At 41.1% G+C, this 27929-nt stretch overlaps 2 protein-coding genes and 1 long non-coding RNA gene across 15 annotated transcripts in view; 2 read left to right on the top strand and 1 right to left on the bottom strand.

Moving 5' to 3' along the window:
• The window catches only part of Kdm7a (lysine demethylase 7A), a 126717-nt gene extending 115950 nt beyond the window's left edge, over positions 1 to 10767 (top strand). For all 9 annotated transcript variants that reach the window (XM_063286832.1, XM_063286833.1, XM_063286827.1 and 6 more), the window contains 5 exons: positions 365 to 513; positions 646 to 842; positions 2186 to 2271; positions 3191 to 3458; positions 4258 to 10767. In XM_063286832.1, the coding sequence (XP_063142902.1) occupies positions 365 to 513; positions 646 to 842; positions 2186 to 2271; positions 3191 to 3458; positions 4258 to 4352 (795 nt within the window). In that variant the 3' untranslated portion in view covers positions 4353 to 10767. The remainder of the gene's footprint in view (positions 1 to 364; positions 514 to 645; positions 843 to 2185; positions 2272 to 3190; positions 3459 to 4257) is intronic.
• On the bottom strand, positions 330 to 26026 carry LOC134486573 (uncharacterized). Of its 4 annotated transcripts, none has more exons than XR_010065784.1 (3): positions 25887 to 26026; positions 17012 to 17185; positions 330 to 819 (listed from the first exon to the last, which is right to left on the bottom strand). It is a non-coding gene; the product is annotated as an uncharacterized LOC134486573 (long non-coding RNA). The 4 variants fall into 4 exon arrangements; XR_010065781.1 differs by lacking the exon at positions 25887 to 26026 and adding an exon at positions 25755 to 25885; XR_010065783.1 differs by lacking the exons at positions 330 to 819; positions 25887 to 26026 and adding exons at positions 14611 to 14786; positions 25755 to 25885.
• Parp12 (poly (ADP-ribose) polymerase family, member 12) overlaps positions 25816 to 27929 on the top strand; it is a 57804-nt gene continuing 55690 nt past the window's right edge. The window contains exon 1 of one of the 2 annotated variants that reach the window (XM_006236346.5): positions 25816 to 26900. In XM_006236346.5, the coding sequence (XP_006236408.1) occupies positions 26557 to 26900 (344 nt within the window). In that variant the 5' untranslated portion in view covers positions 25816 to 26556. The remainder of the gene's footprint in view (positions 26901 to 27929) is intronic. The other variant, NM_001108623.2, reaches the window with a different exon arrangement.

The following is a 27929-nucleotide window of genomic DNA, read 5'->3' as shown; positions in this document are numbered from 1 at the left end:
ATGCCTGGCGCCCCAAGGGTTATGTGTCATTGGGTGGGATGATGACCACCCATGTCGTTTCACCTGGAGGAGGAATGTTGATGACAGCTCTTCCCACAGCTTGTCTCTGCTCTGTGTGTGCGCCATCCTGTGACTGGTCATGTTCATAAGCATTTTTGGTTTGGCTGTGGAAATACTGAGAAATACTGCTGCTTATGATTCTAACAGGCTATATTTTTGTATTCAGGTAGTAGGTTACTATTGCTAGAGAATTTCAAATTTTGATATGAAATACAGAAGTAATTTTATGATAATTAAGATTCTAACTTCTAAACAGATAAACTGGTCAGTTTCTTTTTAGCTTTGTTTCTATTTATTATTTCAGAAAATTAATTTTGCCACTGAAGAGTCTGAAAGTTCAGGTGATGAAAAGAAACATGAAATAACATCAAACTTTAAAGAGGAGTCGGATGTAGTGAGGAACCTCCTTCAGAAGAGCCAGAAGCCATCTAGAAATGAAATTCCAGTTAAAAGGTAGGCTTGCTGATGGTAGTAGTCGTTTTACATTATGATGTAAATGCTGTGAAAACAGTTTAGTTTTCAAGTGTACTCAGTATTTCATCAGAAAAAAATACACTGTTGTGTTTTGGATCGCCTGCTCCTTAGGGAATGTCCTACCTCGACGAGCACAGAGGAAGAAGCTATTCAGGGCATGCTGTCCATGGCAGGGTTGCACTATTCCACGTGTTTACAAAGCACAGACTGCAGTGGTGAGAAGAACTCTCTCCAGGATCCCAGCAGCTGCCACAGCAGTAACCCTGAGTTTAGGCAGTTGTATCGCTACAATAAACCAGTGGAATTTGGTAAGAAACAAATATCAGTCTCTGAAAAGTAATAAACAACTCCCCATTTAGTAGTGCTGTGATATTGTTGAGGTTAGAGACTATATGGATAAGGGCTGTCTACTGTAAGTAGTACTTTATATAATCACATAAGATGCAAGTGTAACTCAAAATTTGGGTCAGCAAGGTGGCTCAGTGGGCTTGCTACCAAGCCCCTGACAGCCTGAGTTTGATCCCCGGGGACCCACATGGTGGAAGGAAGGAACCAACTGCCACAAGTTGTCTCTACACACATGCTGTGATATACATGTACGTACATACAACAGTTAACTAAAATGTAACTTAAATGTTAAAACTCAAAATGTAAATGACTTGGGGCCAAGTATAGTGTTCACAGGCCTCATTCTACCATTGCTCTTGCAAAGATAGTCTTGTTTTTGGGTTATTAATTGTAAGAGCTCCCAGAGTGGAAGGAAATGTTTGGTGTTCTAAATGGTCTGCAGTCCATTCATTTTCCTTTTGGGAGAGGTGAAACAAGTTTTGGGTAGTTTTTTTCTGAGGCTAGGCTTTCTCAAACTTTTTGAAAAGGAACTATAAGGAAAAGAGTAGATACAGCATGTCAGTAATGTCTCTGTACTTTTAGAGGAAAAGAAATGATTTCCCCCAAATCTTAGGAATGTGAAAAAGATAAATAACAACTGTGTTCAGTCCACATAATTGGCGTCATCTATGTACCAGGGACCTTGACCTCATTTTACATGAAAAGGAAATATAATTTGATGAAGTAAATTTAGCTTGCACACTTTACATAAGTATTCAAATCTTTTAGAATTTGAACCCAGACCACTTGATGCCCAAATCTTTGCATATTGTGTAAGAGCAAAGTGAAGCCTGGAAAGGTTTAATAAATGTCTAAAGTTGTATTAGTATTTGGAAGAACTCAAATTTAAATCTAGGTTTGCCTGTCTTTCTCTGCTCCATTTTGCCTTCCTATACTCTGTTTGGGTCCTTAATGCAGGGGAATATATACTTTTGTCCTAATGGAAAATGTCATTTTAGAGACATGTGTATTGCATTTACTTTACGTTAGTAACACATGGCCATAGTGCTTGACTGTAGGTCTGCTAGCATCTAGCACAAAACTTGTCATATAAAGACAGTTTGAAGAAAATTAAAAAATAGCAAGTTTGATTGAGTTGCTACCTGTGGGTTTTTGTTTTAAGGAGTGTAATGAAAGAAAAGGTATGTGAAAAAATAATGTATAAACAAAATGTCAGCAGAATACATTTGCTTTCACTTGTAAGCACTAGGCTAGTTTTGTTTAAGTTTTTTGCAAAGATCATTTAATCAAAACTTCTTTCTAGGATACCATGCTAAGACTGAAGATCAGGATTTGATGACTTCTTCCTGGAATAAACAGTTTGATCGAACTTCCCGATTTAATGCTCAGGTATATTCCAAAGTAGAACCATGAAGAAGAGATTTAGACTATTCAATATTGTTTTTGCTTTTTTGTAACTGTTTAATTCTTTACTCTTTTGATGCTGGTTATGACCTCAGTTAATTTCAGTAACATTTGTTTCCTTACAAATTGACTCAATTATCAAAAAAGTCTGAAAGAGGTCTTCTAGTTACAAGAAGAACCAGGCATATGCCTTGGCTCTTGGAATTTTTTCTAGCAAATATAGTAGAGGTGAACCTTATACAAGCTAAGTTATAAAAAAAAAAAAATAGGGGACCCAGATGGTAAAGCTGCCTGCTTCCTACCTTTAATGGCCTAGGTATTTCTAGGACCTGCATGGTAGAACTCAATTTTGAAGTTGTGAGATAACTTTTCTGGAAATGTGGTACATTGCATTGAGAACCTATGATGAGCCAAGGAGACTGTGGGTCCTCTGCTTCTATTTAATTTTACCCATTACAGGAGAGTAGGCAGCACCTCTGATTGTTGGATCTTGACTTAGGAACTAATCTTCCAAACCTTTATGTCTCTTTGAGACATGACCTGACCATCATGAAGGGTGGGGGGGTCTGTCTAGCACTGGTTAGAGCACTTGCCATTGGTACTGATGGCCTGAGTTTGGTACTTGGGACTCACATGGTAGAAGGAGAGAACCAACTCCCACAAGTTATCCTCCTACAAGTTGCCTCCACACATGTATCCTGATGTTTGGGCAAATATGGGGGCACGTGTACACACACACACACACACACACACACACACACACACACGAAGAAAAAAAGAAAATCAAAATTGAATAGTTTATTTTCTCATCTTTGTTGATTTTGCTAATGCAGAGAGAGCTTTAAATACCTCATTTATCTGAAATCTGAAGAATTTAGCTACATTTCTTTCTTTCCTTATTTAGGACTTAAGTAGAAGCCAGAAATACATCAAAAAGGAAAGCTCTTCAGAAATCAGTCAGAAGGCACAAAGCAGGCATTGTGTGGACAGCAATAACTCAAGCATCCAGAATGGAAAGTACATGCTGAATCACAGCTTGGTTTCTTGCCAGATAAATAATGGCAGTCTAAGTCCAGAAAGGCCTATTGGTGAAACTTCTTTTTCAGTGCCCCTTCACCCCACCAAGAGACCTGCATCAAACCCACCACCTATCAGCAACCAGGCAACAAAAGGTAACTGTAAAACAGTTTTTAAAAAAGGTTAAGTGTATTTGTAACTGTATATGAAGGCAGTGGTAGTAGGTAGAGACACTCTCAAGAGAACAGTAGTTCTCAACCTTCCTAATGTTGAGACTGATTAATACAATTCTTCACATGGTGACCTCCAACCATAAAAGCATTATTTTTATTGCTACCTCACAACTGTAATTTTTCTAATGTTATGAATTGTAATATAAATATTTGTGTTCTCTGATGGTCTCAGGCAACCCCTGTGAAAGCATTGTTTGGCCAAAGGGGTTGCAACCCAGAGGTTAAGAACCATTCTCTAACAGTAGCATGATAGCAATGGGTATGAGCTACATGTGGGCATGGTCATGACGAGAGGGTCCTTGAGTGAGGCTCAGAAGGAAGTAGATCCTTAAAGAGGGTGCGGCTTGCCAGGCTTGAGTAAAGGGAAGTTGCAGAAGAAACAATGAAAACAGCGGAGAGAACATGAGACCCAGGAGGGCAATGGGTCCTGGGAATGAATCAAGTTTTGCAGCCCACTCTGTTGCTTGAAAGAGTTTAGAGTTTAGAAGGACACTTGCCTTCTCTCTCTCTCTCTCTCTCTCTCTCTCTCTCTCTCTCTCTCTCTCTCTCTCTCCCCCCCCCCCTCCCTCTCTCTCTCTCATATGATAAAGTGGAAGGTTTTTAAAACATGAAGTTTTGGAACACCCAACAAGCTTGTTTACTACAAACCTCTCTATTTTAAGTCTTAAGTCTTCCTTGTATACTCTTTATGGGTAGTAACAGTGTTGTTGGTGTTTTATAGGTAAACGTCCAAAAAAAGGAATGGCAACAGCCAAACAGCGTCTTGGGAAGATTCTTAAATTGAACAGAAATGGCCATGCTCGTTTCTTCGTGTGACAGAGCTGCTATTGCAGTCACTCTTCCCTTTGGATGCCAGTCTTGGGGTGTGGAGCCTGGTGTGTCCACTACCCCCTGCCTGGAGCAGTTAGTGTGTACAGTAAGAATACTGCCTGGAGAACAGAGAACCCGATGCTGCATTTCACTGTGCCACACCCACTCAGCAATAACCCTTGGACCTGGCGGGGAGAGGAAGGAGGAGGGTAGAACCTTAAAAAGAGGCCTTGAACTGGAAAGGGGTCTCTTGTCAGGGCTTGAATTTAATTTTGTTGTTGATAGTGTCTTGATTTTATTTTTCAGTAGTAGGATAAAGAATTATCAATAATTTATTTAACAGATTTTTTTTTAAAGTTAACAGCTTTTAAATTCTTTTTTTAAAGCTATTTATTTGGAAGATTTCTGGAGAAATATCTCACTAATTTAGATTTAAGAATGTGAAGGTTTTTAAATTATTTTTGATAGTGTGTGTGTTACATGTGGGGAAAAGCCACAGTAACAGTAGCTAGTCTGGACTCTTAAATTTGATATTCAGGTTAAAGTCTTAAACAGGGATTTGATGCATTAATTATTTTAAATTAAGATGTATATGAAATCATTTTATTTTATATATTTCATGTGTTTTTTATAAGCTATTAGCTTCGCTTTTGCTAACATCCAAGGTGCATACTATAATCCAGGTTGATTCCCTTACACCCCACCTTCCCTCTGCAGCCCAATCCCCAGTGTTTTGAGACAACCCAAGACTCTTCTCTTTGCAGGGAAACACCTTCATAGCCAATGTTTAAGAACCACATAAAAGAGTCCTCATTTCTCATTTCTTTAGACATGGTTTTCTTCTACAAGTAATGAATCAGGCTTATTTCATTTTCATTTTTCCTGATGATATCTGGGTCCCAAAGAGAACAGCTTTAATATCTTTTTCCTGCTTATGGGGAAAGTATAAGTTTGGTTAAAATGTCATGTTTGTCGTTTTTCCGAAAACCTTTATAATTACAGAGGGCCTTCTTCAATACTGCTGGTGTTGGAAGAGCCGACATCTATCACAGACTATATCTTACCATGCTTTTATTATCTAGACATCATTTTTTTAGAAATACAATTTGACTAAGGATGTTCAAATCTGCATAAAAGCCGTGATATATACCATATTAAGTTGTATAATAGCAAGCATGTTTGAGTAGAGCTTTGTGTGTGTGTGTGTGTGTGTGTGTCTGTCTGTGTGTGTGTGTGTGTTTCTGTGTGCACGTGCACGCTTTTTTATTAATTTACTGAAGAATTATTTCAATACAGACTTGGAGTAAAATGGGTGCTTTTTGCAGTTTCTTCCATCTGTCTTGACTAGTAGGATATGGAGGTTAAGTGTCTGGTTGAACTTTAAATAAGATAGTAATTTATCTCCTTTATGTACAATTTTTACTTAAATGCAATTTTCAGTGGCTTATAATAGTTTTTAGTCTCTCCATTTTCCCCTCATGGTATAAAAAATAAATTAACATTAGAGGTCTGATGATACCACATTTTACAAATTCCTACAAAGACAATATAGGCAAACAACATGAAATTTATTTTTATGGAGAACTATGGCTATATAATGGATTTTTGTCCTTTTCAGCTCAGCTAGGTAGCTAGCCCTTTTCTTCTGTAGGAAGCATTGAGTTGAAAGAAAAGAATTATGCACCATTATCTTCATAGTTGATTCAATATGTATTTCCAAAGGGAAAGATCTCTAGTTCTGTCTCCTTTACAATACTTAGTGGGACAAGGAAGTTACAAACTCACCTCCTGGTCCAGATTGTCTGGACCAAAGTTCAATCATATTTTGGCTGTCAGGGAGAAGATTTTTATGGAATTCTTAGTATCTGTAGACAGCATCCCTAACCCCTGCCTACTCTATGCCATAACTAGTGAGAGAGGGATGCAGTCAGCTGGTTGTTAATTTCAACATGCAAGAATCTGAATCTGACTGATCGCTCACCTTTCCACAATGTATCACTGTGATGTCTTCGTTTTGTTTTATTGTTAGAACACACATTTTTATTTGGGTTAAGAAATAAGAGTGGTGACTTCTTTTCCCAGTTATGATCTGGATTTGTTTTAAACAACTCAAAATATTTTTTTAATTATTTCATTTTTTTGGCCATAAAAATTAAAATTTATGCTTATGAATTAAAATTGTGGCCAGTATCTTCCCTGTGCCCATAGGCTGATAAACACTAATTTTGGGTTGCTACATATGTAGTGTTTTAAATGATAGTTCTGTGGATTCATTATTTTATCATTTTAACCTATTAATGGGCTAAATTATAAAACTTTTAGCCAGTTAATATAGCTACTATTAAAGAACCCATGTATCTTTCTGAATTGATAAAAATTTAGCTACACAGCCAATGAGTTTTTCTAATCAAACTTCTTATAAAGTTCTCCATCTGTGGTATGTCCTTTTATCTCATAGAAATGGCTAGACTTTGAGGTGTGACTACTGCTAGGATCTGGGCTCAACAGTAATAGGTAATCTCTGTTGTTCCCATAGTCTCACAAGTAGTATACTGCAGCTTAACTCAGAAGACAATGGTGATAGCATTTAGTTAGCTATAAGCAAGTAAAATGTGTAAAATTGAGAATTAATAATTTAGTGTATGCAGCTTTAATAGTAGTAGTGATCCTATCTTTATTCAACTAAGTGACCCTTAACCTGGGATCTACTGTACTGTAATTCACAACATTATATAATATTATGCTCCCCAGTATTGGTGAATGATTAACAATACAAAATTGGCAGCTTAGTAGTTCAGAATCTTTGGAATACATTGAAATAAATTGAAATTCATAAACATAGTTCATTTTTTAAGCACACGATCAAACCATCTACTGAAATCATACACTCAGAGGAGACAGTTCCATCTATGACTAAATACTTAGCTTGAATACTATTCTCTATTTTACTAATCCTAATTCCTTTTCTATGTATTTTACTGTATTTATTCGTATGAGATCAACAGGTATCATCAGACACCTACTGAGTGCTCAGAAGGAGTGAGTACTGTGAGGAAGCTCAGGTTCAGTTTTGTCTGCCCATGAAGTGTCTTCTCCAGGAGGTTAGCAGTGTTGTTTTGACTTCTAAACAAAGTTGAACAGAAGGTGTTTGTAAACAGAACAAACAAAACAAAATCCAACTTCATTAGTTTCAGTGAGATGTACCACTGTAGAAGTGGAAGTGTTTAAAAATAAAATACCCATGTACTTTAACATTTAAGAAAAATTCTGTAAGCTAGTTGTTTCTGTTGGTAATATAAGGATATGGTATTAGCTTGAAAGGAAGCAAAAGGCCTGCATGTTAGCCCTGTTCTGCCATTCATCAGCTGAGATGCTGAGTAGTCGGTAAATTATCCTGAGTCTTATTTTTAAGTTCTAGTTTTCTTGTTTGTGAGTTGGATAAAAACTACTCAGTGAAGAACAACATTCTTCAGGTATTATGTCATGTTATACTTGTTAATTATTAAGTTACAACTGATGACGAGTGCACCTTCTGAGAATATTTTAAGTGAAAACTTTTATTAGAGAAAAAGTCTAAGTGAAAATATACACCCAGGGCGGACTACCTAAAAACCTGACAAATTCCTAACAAGGTGCTGAAGTGAAAGAAAAAAATGAGCTTGTCTGTGGACAGAAGAGTGAGAACATCTGTTATCAAGTCATTGGTGGTTATTTAGCACAACAGAGGAGCAAGCTTTGGGTTTTTCTCAAAGAGGAATTAGTATAGTACTCATCTTCATATTTGGCATACTCTTCAGGTACTAAAGATAAAAGGGGTGGTAAATTTAAAATGATTTAGCAGCTACCCATGGGACTAGGGGGAAAAATAAGGTGACTAGGAAAAAGCTTTTTATAAGCAGTTGTGAGTTAGGTATAACAGCCCAAGGAGAGAGGGAAGTCAAAAGTAGTATAGAAAGGAGAATCAACTGGATGTGTTCAAAAATGAGTGTCAGCTTGCTTCAGAAGATGTTCTGCAGTGTGAGACAGTCCCTGAGAATTGGTGGGAACCACGGTATGGCCTAGTATACTGCTGCTAGAGAGATATCATAACAAATGTGCATTTCTAGTATTCATATGGAGAGACATGAAACTTCATAATACAAATCTAAATATCTCTCACAATTCATCTCTCCCATTAAATATTAAACTAACTGCTCAATATGTGAAAGAGAAGATCTTGCCTTTCATATGTGCAAGACTCTGGGGCCTGATCCCTAGCACCAGGTAGTGATCGAGAGGAGCTAAGGCTTTTAGACTGTTACGGGTATCCTAGACTTTTCATCTAATGCAATCTCAAAAACAAACAAACAAACAAACAAAAAAACCAATTATGCATTATAACTTTTGTCCAGGGAGAGCTAGCTAGTCAGTAAGGGTGACCAGTGTAACCCAGATGGGACAGAGATTTGCCTAGAGACACTCAGTGGCTTTGGGATCTCTAGTACCTTGTTTTCTTACACGGATCCCATTCTTTGACACAGCAGCCTCTGCTTGTCTTGTAGGTACTGTCCATGTATGTTTTTGAAGCTGGACAAACAAAATTCGTATAATCCCTCGACTGCTGTTGCGCATAGTCACCCTCGTACCGTAGCCTTACTACTAACCGTTCCTTATTTTGCTTTCATGCTGTAAGTGAAAAAAAATTTGATACCCTTTCTATAAACATTTTTAAAAGGTTTTTAAGAAGCAAATATCTATTTCCAAAGCAGCTGGCATATCATCACGACCACGGCTTTATTGTGCTATAGTAAGTCTCTCTGCTTTACTGGGGAGAAGCAAATCATTCTCACTGGAGAAACCAGTTCCCCCGTCACCTCTGGTGTCCTTCTAGTTTTTTAAGGCTTTGTCTTAACTGTGACATTACACTTACGTTTAAAACCTCTTAAAGGATGTATTCGATGATTCTTCCAACCAATGCATCTGCTCTGCACTATTCATTGATGGAACCCTGGCTACCACGTAGCCCTTGACCTCCAAGTAGTTTACCTATGCAAGACCTGTGACACTCTGGATTCATTTTTCTTCATTACAGAAAGCGATCATAAATGACTTAAGCATAAGAGATTTGTCTTTGAGGTTTTTTTTTTCTATTTTTTTTAAACATCAGCTATTTTCCCTCTGTAATTTTTACCAAAACAATTATCGTAAGTGCTAGAATATATACTATTTTGCAGGAATAAAATAACCAAGACATAATATATTTCTTTGGATTTTGTTTTGTAAGAAATGCCAGCACTAACTATATAGAGTTGATTCTTTGCCTAGAATAATTTTTTCCCTTTTAAGAGTCATAAGTAACATTTTATTTTCACAAAGCATGCATATAACTTACATGATATAGTCAGGGACCTGAGGTGTAACTTGCTAAGTGAACCCCAAGGTTATTTTATCTTGCAAAAGAAACCTAAACCAAACTAAGGGCCTTACAGTTTATGGTTAGACTGAATCAAATGCTGTAACCTCAGTTTTTCCAAAAACAGCTCCTGACTGCACAAGCAGGTCCTGCAGTTGTTGAGTATGAAATAGCACTGATAGGAAATGCATGTGCATCTTTGCAGACTGTATTTCCTCTGGAAAAGACTTTTCTACTTTTAATATAATTAAGCCATAACAGTTTCATGCTGTGGAAAGGATGAAAAGGTTCATTTTAAGAGATTATATAGTATGAACTTTCACATTTATTGTGAAACATCTAACTTTGCCAGTGTTCAGCAAGTTTTTTCTTTTGGGGTGTTGGAGGGTGGTAATGGGGAGGGGTAGTGTTGGTTTTAGGGGTTTTAACTCTGTGAAATTTGAAAACAGGACAGTTGTTGGCTATGGTACTTACTAGTTTTGTAGTAATGTTTTGCTAGCCTGACTTTCCTTCTGGTTTTTATGTCCATGTTTCCCAGTGACTGTTAACTCTTCTTGTTTGGGGTGTGTGCAGAATAGTGTCTCATCTGTGTGTAGGCAGTCAGTGTATGCACATGTGTCCTTTGACTACAGAAGCACACTGTGTGACAATGGAATGGGGTGTGGCTGGGAGTGGGATGCTGAAGCTTTAAGAGCATTTGTTTTTATTCAGAACAGTATTTCCCATCTTTTGCCTGCAGGCAGGGAAAGTGTACAGTATTTATTTTGTTTCTGTTTTACTCTGAATTTGTAAGTCTCTAAGTAGCTTATATTATTATTATAGGGAAAATAAGTGACTTGCTTAAAGTTGTATTTAGTATTCTTACTTCCTAATTTCTGTATTTTAAAATATTGAAATTAAAACTGTATTACTTTTGTTCTGATTTTTTTTAGCACTCAGTGTATTTTTTGCCCATTTTGTCTAAAAGTATAAATGTTGAAAGTTGTATAAAATGTCTCTGAAAGAAAAAAATCTGAATTCTATATACGATTCTGACTTGCTGTTCCCTTTTTCTGAATCTCAAGACACTAGAATGTAGAAAATTGTATTGCGTTCTTAGTATTTCTGAGGATTTAAATGTGAAAAGTAAGACCTTATTATTTCATTAGAGGCCCTGCTGGGGAAGAGTGATGGCCAAGAGGAAGACTGGGTGACTGGCAAGATGAGATACAAGGTAGAAATAGATGTGGGAATTCCTCTAGTTCTTTATTTTTTTAAAGACTATTTCTTTAATGGATGCTCTGGACATTTCAGAAGTGTTCACTACCCAGTGTTGTAGTAACAACAGTGTTACAGAAGTGGCAAAACCAAGCCTAGGCCTCAGGGGGCGTCTGTGAGACAACAGCAACAACAACAACAGGAGGAGGAAGGAAAGCTCAACCAGCGGCTGAGGGAAGTATGTAAGTGCAGGTCCCAGGAGGGAAGCTGGGCTTGATTTTGGACATAGGGCCTCTGAGACAGGTCAAGGATGATATAAAAAGGGTAAGTTCTTGCACTGGAGGGAGGGAGTGGAGTCAAGAAGGAAGGAACCCTCAGGCAGTGCTTTAATGGGAAAGGCAGGGAAGCCTCAGAAAGAGGCAGGATGAGTAGCTCATGGAAATAGACAACAGAAGACTAGGATCCTTGGTGCCTCTACCTACCCTTCAGAACAGAAGGGGTGGAGCACTGCAGCTGTCTTGGCACCTCTGGTGTAATGCCATCTTTCAGACAGAAACCTCAACTGTACGAACTTGTCTTGAGAAACTCTGTACATCTAGGAGATATTCTGATGGTCACCTGTTTCAGTGAAAAATAATGAACACCTCATCTTCACAAACTCAACCTGATCTTGTGGGACTGGGAAATAAGGTGTTGCACTCCTTCAGATTTACAGGAAAGAACTGAATGCTTTGATACAGACAGGATTTGGACACAAGTCTCCATTACTTTATCGCAAATATTCACTATGTACAGGGAATATTTTTATTCTTCCTCACAGTGTCCTGGTGAGGTAGGAACTACTTCCCCTGTACAGTGAAACCAGTGTCTTAGGTTTTACTGCTGTGAGGAGACACCATGACCAAGGCAACTCTTATAAGGACAACATTTAATAGGGGCTGGCTTACAGGTTCAGAGGTTCAGTCCATTATCAAGGCAGAGGCATGGCAGCATCCAGGCAGGCCCGCTGCAGGTAGAGCTGAGAGTTCTACATTTGAAGGCTGCTAGCAGAAGACTGTCTTCCAGGCAGCTAGGATGGGTCTTAAAGACCACACCCACAGTGCCACATCTACTCTAACAGTGCCACCCCCTGGGCCAAGCATATACACAAACCATCACATTACACTACCTGGCCCCAATACGCTAGTTCAAACATATGAGTCTATGGGGGCCATACCTAAACAGCATAATGCAAAATACATTTAGTCTAACTTCAAAGTCCCCATAGTCTATAGCTGTCTCAACAATGTTAAAAGTCAAAAGTTCAAAGTCTCTTCTGAGATTCATCCAATCACTTAACTGAAATCCTCAAAGCAAGACAGGAAACCAGCTGGGCAAACTCTAAACTCTGCATCTCCATGTCTGAGGTCAGAGTGCTCTTCAGATCTCTAACTCCTTTTTCATCTTTGTTGACGGCAGCAAACTTTTCTCCTGTGCTGGTTCAACTCCCTGTTAGCAGTTCTCCTCAGCAGATAGCCCACAGCCCTAGCATCTCTAATATCTTGGGGTCTCCAAGACAATTCCAATGTTACTACTTCTTATTTCAGTATCTGAAATCTACACATCTTCTGGGCTCCTCTAAAGGGCTGGCATCACTTCTCCAGCTCTGTCCTCTGTAGCACTCTAAGCTCAGTCTGATCCACTACACTGCTCCTGCTGTTTTTGGTGACCATCCCATGGTACTGGCATCTCCAATACGCTGAGGTCTTCCACTGTAACTAAGTTTTGCAAATAGCCTCTCACAGGGTCCCTTCATGGTGACAAGCCTCAACTTCTTTGCATGATTCCCAGTCCTGGGCCATCAACTACAATGGAGGCTGCACCTTCACCTTCCATGTCCTTCTATGGTCTCTCACAATGTCAAGCTTTGGCTGCTCTTCATGACCACCCCTTCATGCCTTTAAAACCAGTACCGCCTGGGTGATTCTTACACATTACTAAGTACAGCTGCAGCATGAGATACAACCTTGGCTGTCTCTGGAACACAGCTTTGTGCTCTCAGAAAATACTTCCCAGAAGATTTCACCTCAGTGATGTTGGTCTCTTCTTAATCACCACTAATTTCTTAGTTCCAGCTAACCAGCATCACTTGTCCCAGTAGTCCCTTCTATTCTGACTCTAAAGCCAGAGCCACGTGGCCAAAGCTGCAGTTCTGCTTGCTGGGGCTGGGACATTTTCTATTACATTATTACCAGCTTTCTGTTTTCCCAACTCCTTCACTGCCTAAACTCGGCTGTCTTAGAACTTGATAGATAGGCTTTGAACTCTGCATGCCTGTCTCCTAAACACTGGGATTAAAGGTGTGGTCCACAAAGTCTGGATTTAAGATTTTCTTCCTCTAGAACCTACTTTGTTCTAGCCTGGCCTTGAACTCAGAGAACTGCTTGTCTTTGCCTCCTGTGATTAAAGGTTTGTACTACCATGCGTGGACTTAAATTTAGCTGGGTAGGATCTTGCCCCACGGTCACGGCTCCCTTAATTGAATATCCCCGAACACAGGATTCAGCTCCATTTCATTTCCTGGGGCCCCTTTAATACTTGGACCATATATTTTATATTTTTCCTTTCTTGGCTTGCTATGCTTGTTTAAAATGCTCCTCATGAGACTTAACCAGAGAACACAGGCTATGATGGGTGTTTCTGAGACTTTTGTCAATTAATCTGAGTCTCTTCATCTTAGCCTCAGGCAGACTCTTCAGACAAGGGCAAAAGATAGCCACATTCTTCACCAAAATACCACAAAAACAGTCTCTAGGCCACATACTGAAATTCTCCACTAAAACCTCTTAGGCCAGGTCCTCACAATTCAAATAACTCTCAGTAACAAAGTCTTCCATATTCCTACTAGAATAGCCCATTAAGTCACATTTAAAGTATTCCACTGCTTTCCAAATCCAGAGTCCCAAAATCTACATTCTTCCAAATGAAAGCATAGTCAGGCCTATCACAGCAATACCCCAGTCCCTGGTACCAAATTCTGGCTTAGTTAATGTTTTACTGCTGTGAACAGACACCATGACCAATGCAACTCTTAGAAGGACAACATTTAATTGGGGCTGGATTACAGGTTCAGTCTATTATCATCAAGGTGGGAGCATAGCAATATTCAGGCAGGCATGGTGCAGGAGGAGCTGGGAATTCTTCATCTGAAGGCTGCTATCAGAATACTGGGTTTCGGGCAGCTAGGATGAGGCTTTTAAAGCCCACACTCCAGGTTACACACCAACTCTAAGGCCACACCTAATCACCTAAGTGATTAGAGGGCCTCACATATACAAACCATCATACCAAGGTACAGAGAAGGTGAATATGTCCAAATTCATCTACTATTAAGTAGAACTCATGACTGGAGAGTTAGCTCAATGGAAGGAACTGAGTTAGGATTCCTAGCACCCATAATAGCGTGGTAACCCACATGTAATACCACAAGTTGAGATATAGAGACCGACTCCCTGGGCACACTGGCTAGCTATACTTGCTAAATCAGTGAGTTAATTTTATCAAGAGACCCTGCCTCAACATACAAGGTGGAGAGTGATCACGGACTACCCTACATGTGCTTATACACATACACTTGTGTACACACACACACACCAAAATTTAAGATTTGAACAAAAAGTTTGTCCAACTCCTTGCTTCTGAGTTGTTTTTTATCTGTATTTTGAATTACAGAGGAGTTAGATGGTACTTGATGTAGAAATGGCTTGTGTTCCAAACATTTTTGTAGAGTAATAGAATTTCTTGTAGAAGTTTTGTTTTGTGCCTCTTCATACTGGTACTCTCAGGACAGATCTCACTTTGGTACAGGTGAGCTGTAAACAGGCAATGGATGGGTAGCACTATTGTAAAAACATGAACCCAGTAAGTGCTTCCCAAGTTGAGAGCTAGAGATTGTTGTTATTAATATCAGATATCTCGCTGCACCCGTGTGGAAAGAGCACACAAACCAACACGGTTCCACGTGGTAAGATTTAATGGGGGAAAGAGAAGAGAAGGGGCAAGAGAGAAGAGAGAGGGAGGGCAGAATGTGATGTAAAGGTTCGCAGGTGGAGGTGCGAATTGAACCAAAAGGTCTTTTGGGAATGTATGGCCGTTGCCATGGCAATAGTGGCCAAATGGTGTCGCTGCTAAAGGCAATTCCTGATACCAACAGAGATGAACCGAGGCTTTGCCTGATGCATTTCTCCACCAGAAAGTTCATGCCCTGACAGCTGATATGACAGCCTCTCCTACATTGAAGCCTGCTCCTCTATTGTTTTTGTTTTTCAGCTCCAAAAGTGGGTCATCCCATATAAAGAAGAAAAAGGCCAAAGGCATATTACTGTGGGACTTTGGGGGTCCTGCTTGTGGTTCTATAATAAAGACCTTTGGATTTTTCGATGGGACAGTATCTTAGCTAGCTTCTAACATAAACTTGACCTCTCTGCCACTGTGCCCTTCTTCTACATGGCTCATCTGCTTGTCCTGGTCCATGCCCCGCCTGTGGTCAGTCTGCAGCTACTTCACCCCCAGCTCCACCCACCAGCTTTTTTATGCAGAAGCTACACTCCTTACCCAGTTGCCCTGGGCTATGTGACCTTCCCCAAGGCACCTCACCTTTCTTTTGGGGCAAGTGAAGTAGGAACAAACATTTACTATCCTGTTAGCCTTTTGGCAGTTGGCCCAGCAATTAACAATTGAGAAAGAACACAGGGGCATCCTTTTCATAACTAGTAAATTCAGTATCTGTGGGTAGTTCACAGCCCATCTCAATGCTGGGACTGCCTTTGGAAATTCTGAGTTCTCATTGACCAGGCTATTTCCAATTTGTCCCCAAGATATCTTTTACATGATGGGGGTGTATGTGAGCATGCACATGAGAGGGCAGTGCTCATGGAGGCTAGACTAAGGGCATAAGATCCATGTAAGCTGGTGCCACAGTTGAGAAATGGTTGAGAATCAAACTCCACTCCTCCTCAAGAAAAGTACACTTAAGCACAGAGACATTTTTCCAGCCTCATTTTTATGTTTTTTTTTTAAAGTGCTAATTCTGACATGTTGTACCTTTAAGCTCATTTGCTGTCCCGGAACTTATTCTGTAGACCAGACTGGTTGGGAACTCAAAGAGCTCCATCTGCCTCTGTCTCCAGAGTGTGAGATTAAAGTTATGCACAATCATTGCCCAGGCAGAAAAAATATTTTCCTATAAGTAATAATATATCTAAATTCCAAAAGATTTTTTGTAGTGGTGGTTTTAAAGCAAATTGCAAATGATTTATAATACTAAAAATTAGTATTTAACTGATTTATTCCAGAAGTGTCCTACTGTTGTTCCTTGAACACTTTGTACTATTCCACGTGTCATGCAAGGCATCCCACTGGAATCCAGTGGCCCAAATGCTTAGTGAGACCTCCAGTTTGAGTTTTCCTAGCCAATTGCAAATACACAAATTTTACTGTTAACCCTTTGGCATCAGTTCAGCCTTGGCCTCTTCTACACAGCCCCTGAGAGACTGATAAAGATCAGCATCTGGTCTGAGGCCAGAAAACCTGCTTTACAGGGTACTCTGAATTACCCCAAACCTCCCAAGGTCTCGAGCCTTTGCATACCTTTTGAACACTAGGGTCAGGTGAAAGCAAGCTGGACTTATTTGAGACTGTCCTCTTGACCTTATGAGACTGTAGACTCTTTATTCCAACTGTAGACTCCAGGGCTAAGAGCACAGATTAAGGCCAGAGTTAAATATTAGCTTTGTTACTTCTATCTGGCCTTGGATACGTTATATTTCTTCTTGGGCCTCAGTCTGTTCTTTAGTGGCATTATTTCTCAACCTCACACATACATGCATTAATATCACTATGGAACCAACTTCCCATAACACCTCACTGGGCTATGGTTTATCTGGGATACAGATAAACCATACATTTCACATCTTCTCCTGAGTTGACCCAACCTTTGGCAGCTGTTTCCTTTTGCTTCAATTCCTGAAATAAAGTATACCAGTTGTTAACAGTGGCTGGTTATTTCATGAGTGGTAACCACTTAACACATACTTACATCAGATCTTCACCTGGATCTTTATGAGGCTACTGTGCTGTGTAAGTGGTTTCACACAGGAGAGTGATGAGGTGAGAAAGGTCACACTATCCTTTTGTTCATCACTTACGCTCTTCCCCCATCGCCATGCACAAAGCTAAGCACACCGACAAGTGTTAACCAAAGGTTTAGGCACTGAAAAGAATTAGAGAAACTTTAATTTTCCATTCAATATGATTCCTCAGGTCAAGGGAAAATAAACCATTTCAGAAATATTCCATTTCCTAGTCTTGCTTCTATTTCAGGACCTCTCTACTGGCATTTCTCTTCAGCTTAGTATCTGTGGAAGTTCCTTGAAGATGCACTTGGCACTCTCAAATTGAATAGTTACAGAGTTTAATAAATGAACTATTTATTCAAAAAGGGATGCTGAAGGCATCCTGGGGATAGAGGGGGTGGGGAGAAGAGGGGCTATTATTGCTAGAGAAGGAAGGAGTTACCAAAATTCACAGGCACTTTAGCGTCCAGCATGGTGTGACTACACAGAAGTCAACAGTAGACTGTCCCTTCTGACTCTTTCAACTTCCACTAGTGCTCTGCCAGACACACTAGACATTCAATGAAGCTCAACATTCAGTGACCATAGCGGAGTGTCCTTAAAAAGCACAGAACAGGGTCTAGGAGAAATGACCCAGGGAGCCACACCAAAATTATTCAGCACAAAACCCCATGCTAAAAATCTCCACGATAACCTTGGAAAATTAATTCTTGTACAGAGACAACTTCATCCCAAAGTACTGTGTAGCAATTCCCAAATCTAACCCATTTAATAAAAAATAGCAACATTGGAGGTGTGGGTTACGGGGTACAAGTGGTTTTGTCCAACCTGTAAACAAGAGGAAGGTTCGACATTTTAAAGACTGACTTTTCTTTGTTCTCGTTAATGTGAGGCCAACATAAGAATGTGACTTTTCCTTTTTTCTTTTTCTTTTTGGAGGGGAGGGGGCATCTACTGCTTGGATGGATTTATCCAGGCAGGGGATTGTAATGGTTTCAACAAGAAGAATTTATTTCTAACAGTTTAGGAGGTCAAAAGCATGAGATCAAAGTATCTACAGGTATATTAGTTATTTGTTGCTCCAACAAATACCTGCGGAATAATCTGAAGGGTTTAATTTTAGCACAGCATTTGCAGTTACAGTCAATCACGGTGGGAAGCCATCAGACAGATTCTTGATGCAGCTGGTTACACTGCCGCTGCAGTAAGGAAGCAAAGAACTTTCTCCTTTTTATGCAGTCTAGGATGCAAGCTCATAGTTTGCAACTGAGCACGTTTGGGGTAGGTCTTCCACTTTTAGTTAACCTAAATCTAGAGAGTCTCTCAAAGACATGCCCAGGATCTGTTTCCATGGTAATTCTAAATCCTATCAAATTGACAAACACAACATCACAGCAGGATTGGTACCTTGGATAACCTTGAGGTAAAGATCTATTCCCAACCTTTCTGCTTTGTTTACAGATGGGCATCTTCTCTGTGTGTTTCCACATCATCTTTCTTCTGTTCATGTCTGTGTTTAAAATGTTCTAATGAAACCAATGCACAACACAGCCTTACACAAATGCCCTTCAGACAATTCTTAGTATTGTCCATATAAAATAGATTTTCTTACCAGTACATTATCAGTATCGATTCTTCTGACTGTAGTTAGTAGTGAATGCTGATGGATGGGACTCTTTACAGATCCATTGGTCTGTCTATGATTCTTAAGATGGCCATTTTCCCTTAAGTGAGATTTGGAAGAGATTCTAGTTCATATAGTTCCAGGAAAAATCTCTGGGCTTTTCCCCGGTAGTGAGATTAAGAATGACATATTGCCTTTATTCCCTTCTCAAATGTTTCTGAATATTGGGTACTATGCTAGAGAGGCTCTGGGTGAGTAACAGAAACAAGCTAGGTTCTCTTCTGGCAGAGCTAAAGAAATATACAATGTATTTTGCTACAGCAGTACCAATAACTTGCTCTTATGACTGGCATGAAGCCCTGGTCAGCAGCTCAAGACTTACACTGCCCACTTCAGGATTTTCTCCATTGTCAATAATGTTCCACATGGCAGAAAATAAGATACTTCTTGTTGTGGCTACCACTTGGGTCCTTTTTACACTGTCTTTGTGACAGTCTGTGAGTTTGCTTCTAAGGCCTGAATCAAAACTCTTTTAGAGGGCTGCCCTTCCTCTGTGCAGCCTCTTTACCCATTTGCAGGTAAGGAGAGCAAGAGCAGTTGGGGACTTTGCTCTGTCTCTGTACCTCTTCCCTCATGCCTTAGTCAATCAATGTTCAAGGCCTGTTGGTAAATGTGAGATCATTTGAAATCAACATAGCTGGTGGTATAGAATCTGAAGGGCATTTTGACATAAAGGTCAAAATAAAGATTTGTCACAAAGAGCTTTTGTTTAGTTGCATGGATTATAACTCAGTATACAAAATAACCTAAACTGAACCAGCTCAGAAAGAAAGAATATAGTTCTAGAATTCAGTCTCCTCCACTCTCAATCTTGTGGAAAGCAGACTGAGAAAGCTCCTAATATGAGCCATTATTTAGATTTGTTCTTATCACTACTATTTTTAAATTTGTGGGGTGTTTGTGTGTGTGGTGTGATGTGCTACATGGAGTTACAGGCAGCTATAGGCTAGGAATGGAGCTTGGGTACTCTGAAAGAATGGTTCTTAACTGCTGAGCCATCTCTCCGGCCCCGTGAGTCATTTCTTGTGAAGGACAATGGAGGGAAGAGCCAGGAACTACTATGAAAAACCAGACACTTAACAAACATGCACACCGGGCTTGTTCGCATGTTTGCCACCAGCAAACTCTAAAGAAGCACAAGCTAGGCTTCTGAGTAGTGAGAAGCTGAAGGAGGAGGGGCAATTGTGGATCAGCTAATGATAGCTAAGGTCACAGCTGAATGCAGCCACAGGATTTCTAATGTGCCAAGAGAAGACCTACGAAACCAAGCCTTGTCAACTCAGACCTCTGAAGAAAAAAAGAATCTCTAGTATTAGCTACAAAGTTTTGGAGTTATTGTTGTGCATCAATAGGTATTTCTATTCTCTTTTAACCTCTTGATAGCATTCAATGCAGCTGAATATCTCTTATTAAAATATTTGGCTTTCGTGACCCCATATTCTCCATTATCCTCTTATCACACTGGCTTCTTCTAAACCTTCATAGCTCTATCAGTCTCTTCTTTCTCCATAAAGGGGAAGGTTCTTGGAATCCTTTTCTTCTCAATTTATATTCTCTTCTGAGATGACTTCATTCAACCCCGTGGATCCAAATGCCATCTGTATTTTCAAAGTTCCAGTATTATCTCTTATATAAATGCTACTAGACTCACATATCCTAGTGTCCGCTAGATATTTCCACCTGGACTTTTTATAGTGATTTTTTTTGTTTATCTTAAAACCTTGAATAATTACTATAGTCAACTAAGAAATGCTATAAACAGGAGAAATGATCTTCTCCAGGGAAGAACACCCTCCCACCATTCATCCAATAAAAAGTGGTCAGCCCTGAAATCATAGACATTCAAAAAAAGACATGTGCTCCACTATGTTCATAGCAGCCTTATTTATAATAGCCAGAAGCTGGAAAGAACCCAGATGCCCTTCAACAGAGGAATGGATACAGAAAATGTGGTACATCTACACAATGGAATATTACTCAGCTATCAAAAACAATGCCTTTATGAAATTCATAGGCAAATGGTTGGAACTGGAAAATATCATCCTGAGTGAGGTAACCCAATCACAGAAAAACACACATGGTATGCACTCATTGATAAGTGGCTATTAGCCCAAATGCTTGAATTACCATAGATGCATAGAACACATGAAACTCAAGATGGATGATCAAAATGTGAATGCTTCACTCCTTCTTTAAAAGGGGAACAAGAATACCCTTGGCAGGGAATAGAGAGGCAAAGATTAAAACAGAGACAAAAGGAATACCCATTCAGAGCCTGCCCCACATGTGGCCCATACATATACAGCCACCCAATTAGACAAGATGGATGAAGCAAAGAAGTGCAGGCAGACAGGAGCTGGATGTAGATCTCTCCTGAGAGACACAGCAGAATACAGCAAATACAGAGGCGAATGCCAGCAGCAAACCACTGAACTGAGAATAGGACCCCTGTTGAAGGAATCAGAGAAAGAACTGGAAGAGCTTGAAGGGGCTCCAGACCCCATATGTACAACAATGCCAAGCAACCAGAGCTTCCAGGGACTAAGCCACTACCTAAAGACTATACATGGACTGACCCTGGACTCTGACCTCATAGGTAGCATTGAATATCCTAGTAAGATCACCAGTGTAAGGGGAAGCCCTGGGTCCTGCTAAGACTGAACCCCCAGTGAACGTGATTGTTGGGGGGAGTGCGGCAATGGGGGGAGGATGGGGAGGGGAACACCCATAAAGAAGGGGAGAGGGAGGGGCTAGGGGGATGTTGGCCCGGAAACCGGGAAAGGGAATAACACTCGAAATGTAAATAAGAAATACTCAATAAAAAAAAAAATACACAGGTAAACACCAGTATAAGTTTGGAGGCAGAGATCAGGGGAAACGTGGCTAAGAGTCTTTATTATGAGAGATCCCTTGAGAAAGAACAGATGATGAAGGGTGATAGCATAAGCAAATCTGAATAATTTCATCAGCCTGTGGGAGAATACAAGGACTGGCTCTCTCCTGATGTCAGAAACCTGGAGTTGGGGCAATTAAAGAAAAGGAAATGCCTGCCCAGGGTGTGAGAACCCAAGGTAAACTATGGCAAGGACAGAGATGGTTGTAAGAGTGGGCTCAGTCCTTTGCAAGTGAAAGGTACACCCACCAGTGAGTTTATTTAGGCTTTAGCCCAGGGAAAAGTGGTCAGCTCACCAGAGTCAGAGGTCAAAGCATCAAATACAGAACTAGAAATATAACATATTTTATAACCCTTATTTCTGTAAGCTTAGTAATAATACCTTTTATTCTTGGTTATTAATTATTTTAGTCTTTTTTGTTATTCTAGGTGTAGATTTGGTAGTGTTTTTAAAAATGTCAACTACAGGGGCTGGGGATTTAGCTCAGTGGTAGAGCGCTTACCTAGGAAGCGCAAGGCCCTGGGTTCGGTCCCCAGCTCCGAAAAAAAGAACCAAAAAAAAAAAAATGTCAACTACAACTTGGTTTTAATAATTCATTGTACTATTTCCATAGTCTCTATTGTTTTTCTAGTCTATATTACTTGATATTATTTTTCTGGATATCAGGTTATTGACTTGAGATCTTTTCAGTTAGTCATTGACAGCTATTCATTTCCCCTAACATTGTTTTCTTTACACCTCCCAGGTTTGTTTTGATTCTTTTTCTCAAGTATTTATAATTATTTTGTATGTATGGGTGTTTTGCTTGTGTTTAAGTCTGTGTACCCTGTAACCAGTGCCCACAGAAGCCAGAAGGCATTGGATCTCTTGGAATTGGATTGTATGTGTATGCGCAGCTGTATGGGTCTGTATGTGTTCTTTAAAATTGTCCTCAAATCAGATAACTTTAACTGACCTATCTTCAAATATTCTGATCCATTTTTTTGGTTTGTTAAAATCTACTGCTAAATATTAATGAGCTTCTCTTTCTCTGTTCAGTTATTGTACAAAATTGCTACTCCGTTCTTTCTATAATTTGTTTCTTTACTGAATTTTCTGTTCAATTAGACACCATTTTCATGCTTTCATATTTTATAGAGTTTGAGCCCTCTGAACATTTCTCTGACAGCTTAAAGTCCAATATCTGGCTTTGTCAGGAGATGTTTCTTTTGTGTGTGTTTTGCCTGTCTTTACATCTGTGCACTGTGTGTGCCTGGTACCTAAGGAAGCTAGAAGAGGGCATTTGATTCCTCAGTAGTAGAGTTATGGTTGGTTATGAGCTGCCGCATGGTTGCCAGGAATCAAACCTGAGTCCTCTGGAAGAGCAGCCAGTGCTCAAATGTCGAGCCATCTCTCCAAGCCTTAGGAGCTGTTTGTATTCTTAGCTTTTACTTCCTTTGTATGGGTGTTATTTCCTTACACATCTCACAATTTACTTGAAGATGGACATTTCAAATAATGTGCAGCTTCCAAAGTCATATTTTCTTCTTTTCCTGGGGCTGTTGTTGCTTGATAAACTAGTAGCTGTGTTTGTCTAATGACTTTTTCAAACTAATTTTGTAAAGCGTGCGTGTGCACTGCGTTACTAAAGTCCTACTTGGTTAGCTTACCTTTCAGCTAATAACCGTAAACACCAGTAACCAGCATCCATCTTAGGTCTTTGTCAAGAAGCTCTATGAATGTTTTGGTAAATGCCTTCAATAGTCAAGCAGTTTGCAAGTATGCATAGCTTTTACTTCCTGTGTGCGAACAGCCTGAGCATCAGACAGAATTACATTTCCTGAGCATCTTTGTGGTCCTATGTATGTATATGTGTCTGTGTGGGTTCCTACAATATGCTCACACTTTCAAAACCCTTACTTGTCCAGCCTTTTGGTTAGTTTATTGTTTTCCTCAACTGTTACTCATTGCTTCAGCCATGATATTAAAATATTTAATGACTCTGCTCTCTTGGGAGGATGGGGCATTGTTATGACTTTGCTAGTTCCAATGAGACCACATAAAGACCTGCCTTTTAGAAGTCCCTCCACAATAGTCCTTAGGATGATCCTTTCAAAGAGCTCCAACCCTGTCTGCTCCCTTGGTATAAACACTAGGAATATGAGTTGTCATTTTTCAAGGGTAGCACAGCGTTTCAGGGTTAAGATAGAACTTGAGTTGGGTTCGGTCCCCAGCTCCGAAAAAAAGAATCAAAAAAAAAACAAAAAAACAAAAAAACAAAAAAACAAAAGATAGAACTTGAGTAAGAGAAAATGCTGTGAAAATGGCTACTTTTATTCAGATTTGGCTGCTTTCTCCATTAAATTGTGGAGGAGCTGCTGCATGCTTTTAGTAAACATCCAGAGCTCTGAAAAAGTTATAGGATTTGCCAGCTTCTTCACTGGTTTTATGGAAGGACCCACCATTTTTACTGGCATTGCCTTTTCAGCCAGTCATGGTATTAAAATGGGGGAATGTTAGTGGGAGAGCACTTGTTTGACATGCAAGAATGAAAATAACAAGGTATTACTTCAAAAAAATATCAAAAGTACAAGTAAACAGTTAAATGTGAAAGCCAAATAAAAATATTTATCAAAATATCAAAACCACGAAAAATAGTCCAAGAAAATAAATTGCCCTCCACCTCACCCACTAATCCATTCTCATTTGTCCTTGTTAACAATTTAGTCTTTAGTTTCCTAAAAGATGTATGTATGTATGTATGTATGTATGTATGTATGTATGTATGTATGTATGTATGTATATGAGCACACTGTTACTCTCTTCAGACACACCAGAAGAGGGCATAGGATCCGATTACAGATGGTTGTGAGCCACCATGTGGTTGTTGGGAATTGAACTCAGGGCCTCTGGAAAAACAGTCAGTGCTCTTAACTGCTGAGCCCCCAAATCTAGTCTTTATATTCACTTTTTTCTTTTTGGGGGAGGGTTGCTGCTGGGGAATTAAGCCTAGTGTTGCATACTTTATATAGCCGACCACTGAGCTACAGCACCAGCATGCTGTCTTTCTTTTTGTGGCATGTGTGCATGTGTTGGGATGTCATTTTTCAAGAACTTTCCATTTTTTTTCTTTTTTAGTTCGCGCGCGCGCACGTGTGTGTGTGTGTGTGTGTGTGTGTGTGTGTGTGTGTTGCCAAAGCACACCTGTGAACGTCAGAGGACAATATTTGGGATTTGGTTCCTTTCTCATCCATTTTTACCTGGGCTTAGAGAATCTAACTCAGGTTGGCAGGCTTGTACCACAAGCACTTTTCTCTGCTAAGCCATCTCTCCAGTTCCCACCTTTCTTTTTTGAGACAGGATCTCTCACTGGATCTCGGGGTTTGCCAACTGTTGTAGTCTAATCCCACTTTCTTACATTTATGTAGTAACACTCCCCCCTCCTTCCTAAGGATTGAGCCCAGGGGCTATACCCTCAGTTCCCCATGTTTGTAGTATTTTATGCTTAGAATTTTATATTCGTTTTAAATTAATTTTGTAAGTACTTGACTCCCCAAGTTTTGACCTTCATCTTTCCTTTTTCCACATTCCTAGTACTTCCTACACACCACTGTAACCAAAGTATTACGCTTCCTCCATGCTCACTCAAAAACAACCTACTGCTTACACTTTCAAATACAGACTAGCCTAGAACTCAGAGATTCCCTGCCTCTGCCTCCCAAGTGCTGGGATTAAAGGCATGCCTCTTCACACCTGTTTTGCCTGTTTGTTCACTAATGTGTGCCTGGTATCTCAAGAGTACAGAAGAAGGTGTCAGATCCCTCCTGAAAGTAGGCAGTTGTGAGCTGCTATGTGGGTGCAGGGAACTGAGTCAGGGTCCTCTACAAAAGCAGTAAGGACTCTCAACCGCTGTTCAGCCCCTTGGAATATTGCTATGTAACCATCTTTTCTCACATTATGAATGTCCCTCTAGGTTAAAACCAGAGATTTAACATAGTCTGGATAACATTCTTATTGTTTTCTGTCCTCTGTCCTCTCTTGTGAACATGACTTACTAATGCTTTTATTTCTGGGAGATTCCTGAAGGAAGGAATGGGGATGCCAAAAGTCATACTTATTTTAACAGGTATTCTCCATTCATTTACTTACCCCGAGAACGTTTAACTCCCAAGGTAACATACAGGAGAGTTCTTTCCGTTGAAAAATCTTGAAATACGTGCATAATCTTTATTCAGAAGGGGGAAGGGAAGAAGGATCGGCCCCTTTAAAGGCCGTACCTACCCATTCCTTTTGGAAATGCGGAATCTACTACTAAAGCCGAATCTAGAGGACCATTTAGGCCGGTCTTGCAATTCCGAGTGACTGTTTCCGTTTGTTCCCGGGTGAGGTGGGGTGGGACCAGGTCGGTCGTCCCGCTTCCGTGGGCCGCCTGCCAAGCCCGCTTTTGCTCGGGCGACTTCAGAGCCCCCTGAACGCGCCGCAGCGCAGGCAGACGCGCCAACCGGCCGCAACCGGCCAGCGCCGTCTGGAAACTTCTCTCAGCTTCTCGAGATCGAGGCTGCTGACTGAACCCCGGCGTCCCTCGGGCCTAGCTAAACGCGCCACTCGCCTCCCAGGGCGCTGCCTCGAAGGGAGCGGCCGCTTCTCCCTCAGACTCCTGTCCCGCCCTGTGAGGACCCGCGACCCGCATCTCCGACCGCGCGACGCCTCAAAGGCACACCGGGTCGCTCAGTGTGCGCGCGCCGGCCGCCGTCGAGTCGCGCGGTCCCCAGCTGCGGGCCCTTAGACGAGGGCGCCGGCACCTCAGCTGTGGCCCGGGGGCGTGGCAAGGCCCCACTGCTTCTGTTTTCCCAGCTGGGGCCGGCTTTCGGTTTCGTTTCCTTCCAGCGAAACAGTGGGGCTGGGCCTGTGAACAACGCTGTCGTCCGTGCTAAGCCTCGGTCCGACAGCCATGGCCCAGGCCGCGGTGGCGGTGGCAGAGGTGACCCAGTTGCTGTGCGCGGCGGGGGGCGCCTTGGAGTTGGCGGAGCTGAGGCGCCGCTTGCGAACCAGCCTGGGCGCCGACGCGCTGGAGCGGCTGCTGCGGGACCGCGGGCGCTTCGTGGTGGCCTCGCGGGAGGGCACGGGCCCGGCGACCGCGGCGGCGGCGGCCTCGGAGCGCGTGGTAGTGGCTGTGTCGTCGCTGCGTCTGTGCCGCGCGCACCAGGGCCCCAAGCAGGGCTGCACCGGGCTCTGCGCGCAGTTGCATCTCTGCAAGTTTCTCATCTACGGTAACTGCAAGTTCCTGAGGACCGGGTAAGGACGACAACGATGGGCATGGACGGATGCTCCTGCCCCTCCACTCCCGGGCCTCCACTCTCCCGAGATTGGGGCAGACAGCTAGATGGTTCCTCAGCCTCGCCTATCCTTCACTCAAGAATGTTCATTGATCACCTACTTAATGACTGGCAGTGTGTGGTGAAGTGGCTCAGATAGAATGTGGTGCCAACAGGGACAGCTGAGTATGGCAGTATGGCTCCCAGGAGGGAAGTTGGTCCTCAGGGCTGCTTGGAAATTGGAAAGGTCGCTTTGAGGAGCGGGCAGCAAGGCCTTCAGTCACAATGATAAAGAAGCTTTGGAAGGGACACTCAACTCCTGTTTGCTTGCTTAGAAGCTGAAACTCAGATTTTCAAGATCCATAGGGGGTTCCCGCTCTCCCCTGAGTGACTTTCTACCCTTCCTGGTTTGTTCTTTAGTGCCTAGGAGCAGGAGCTGAAAGATTATTCGCTCTTTTGAGCTCTTTCTCTTAACTCTTCACACCACACTGTTTACTGTCCTCATTAGTTTGGGCTGCTCTCTGCTTCTGCGCGCACCTGCAAGGTGATTAGGGCAATTTGTTTATACTGAAGAATTTGGGCCTTACCTTAAAGGTGGTAAGGTCTGTTGAATGTCAGGCATGAGGTTTGTGTGTTAGGAAGATGTCTTGGGTAATGGTGTGGGGATACTGGGTTAGGAGAGGATGTTGAGACTTCGTGTTTCAAAAGCCAGTCCAGTTATCAGGAGGATTAGTTTCCTCCCTCCCTGCTTCCTTTTGCTATAACACAACAGATATCATTTTTTATGATGTCAGATGAATGAAGTCACCTTGGGTTAGTAACCTTGACCGATGCAGTCAATCAGGGATCCAGGCTGACACAGATACAACTGAACCCTCAACACTTATGAGGTAGTTCTAAGCATCAAGTTCTGGGAGTTGAAGGAAAATAAGACAGGAGAGGGTCTGGGGGGAAGTTTGTGTGGGCCAGGTCTAGAAGTGATTAAAAGCCCATTTCCCAGAAGCTGTCT

This window comes from Rattus norvegicus, chromosome 4 (genome assembly GCF_036323735.1).
Source record: "Rattus norvegicus strain BN/NHsdMcwi chromosome 4, GRCr8, whole genome shotgun sequence".
Lineage (NCBI taxonomy): Eukaryota > Metazoa > Chordata > Mammalia > Rodentia > Muridae > Rattus > Rattus norvegicus.
This window is presented reverse-complemented; position numbering and strand designations above follow the sequence as displayed.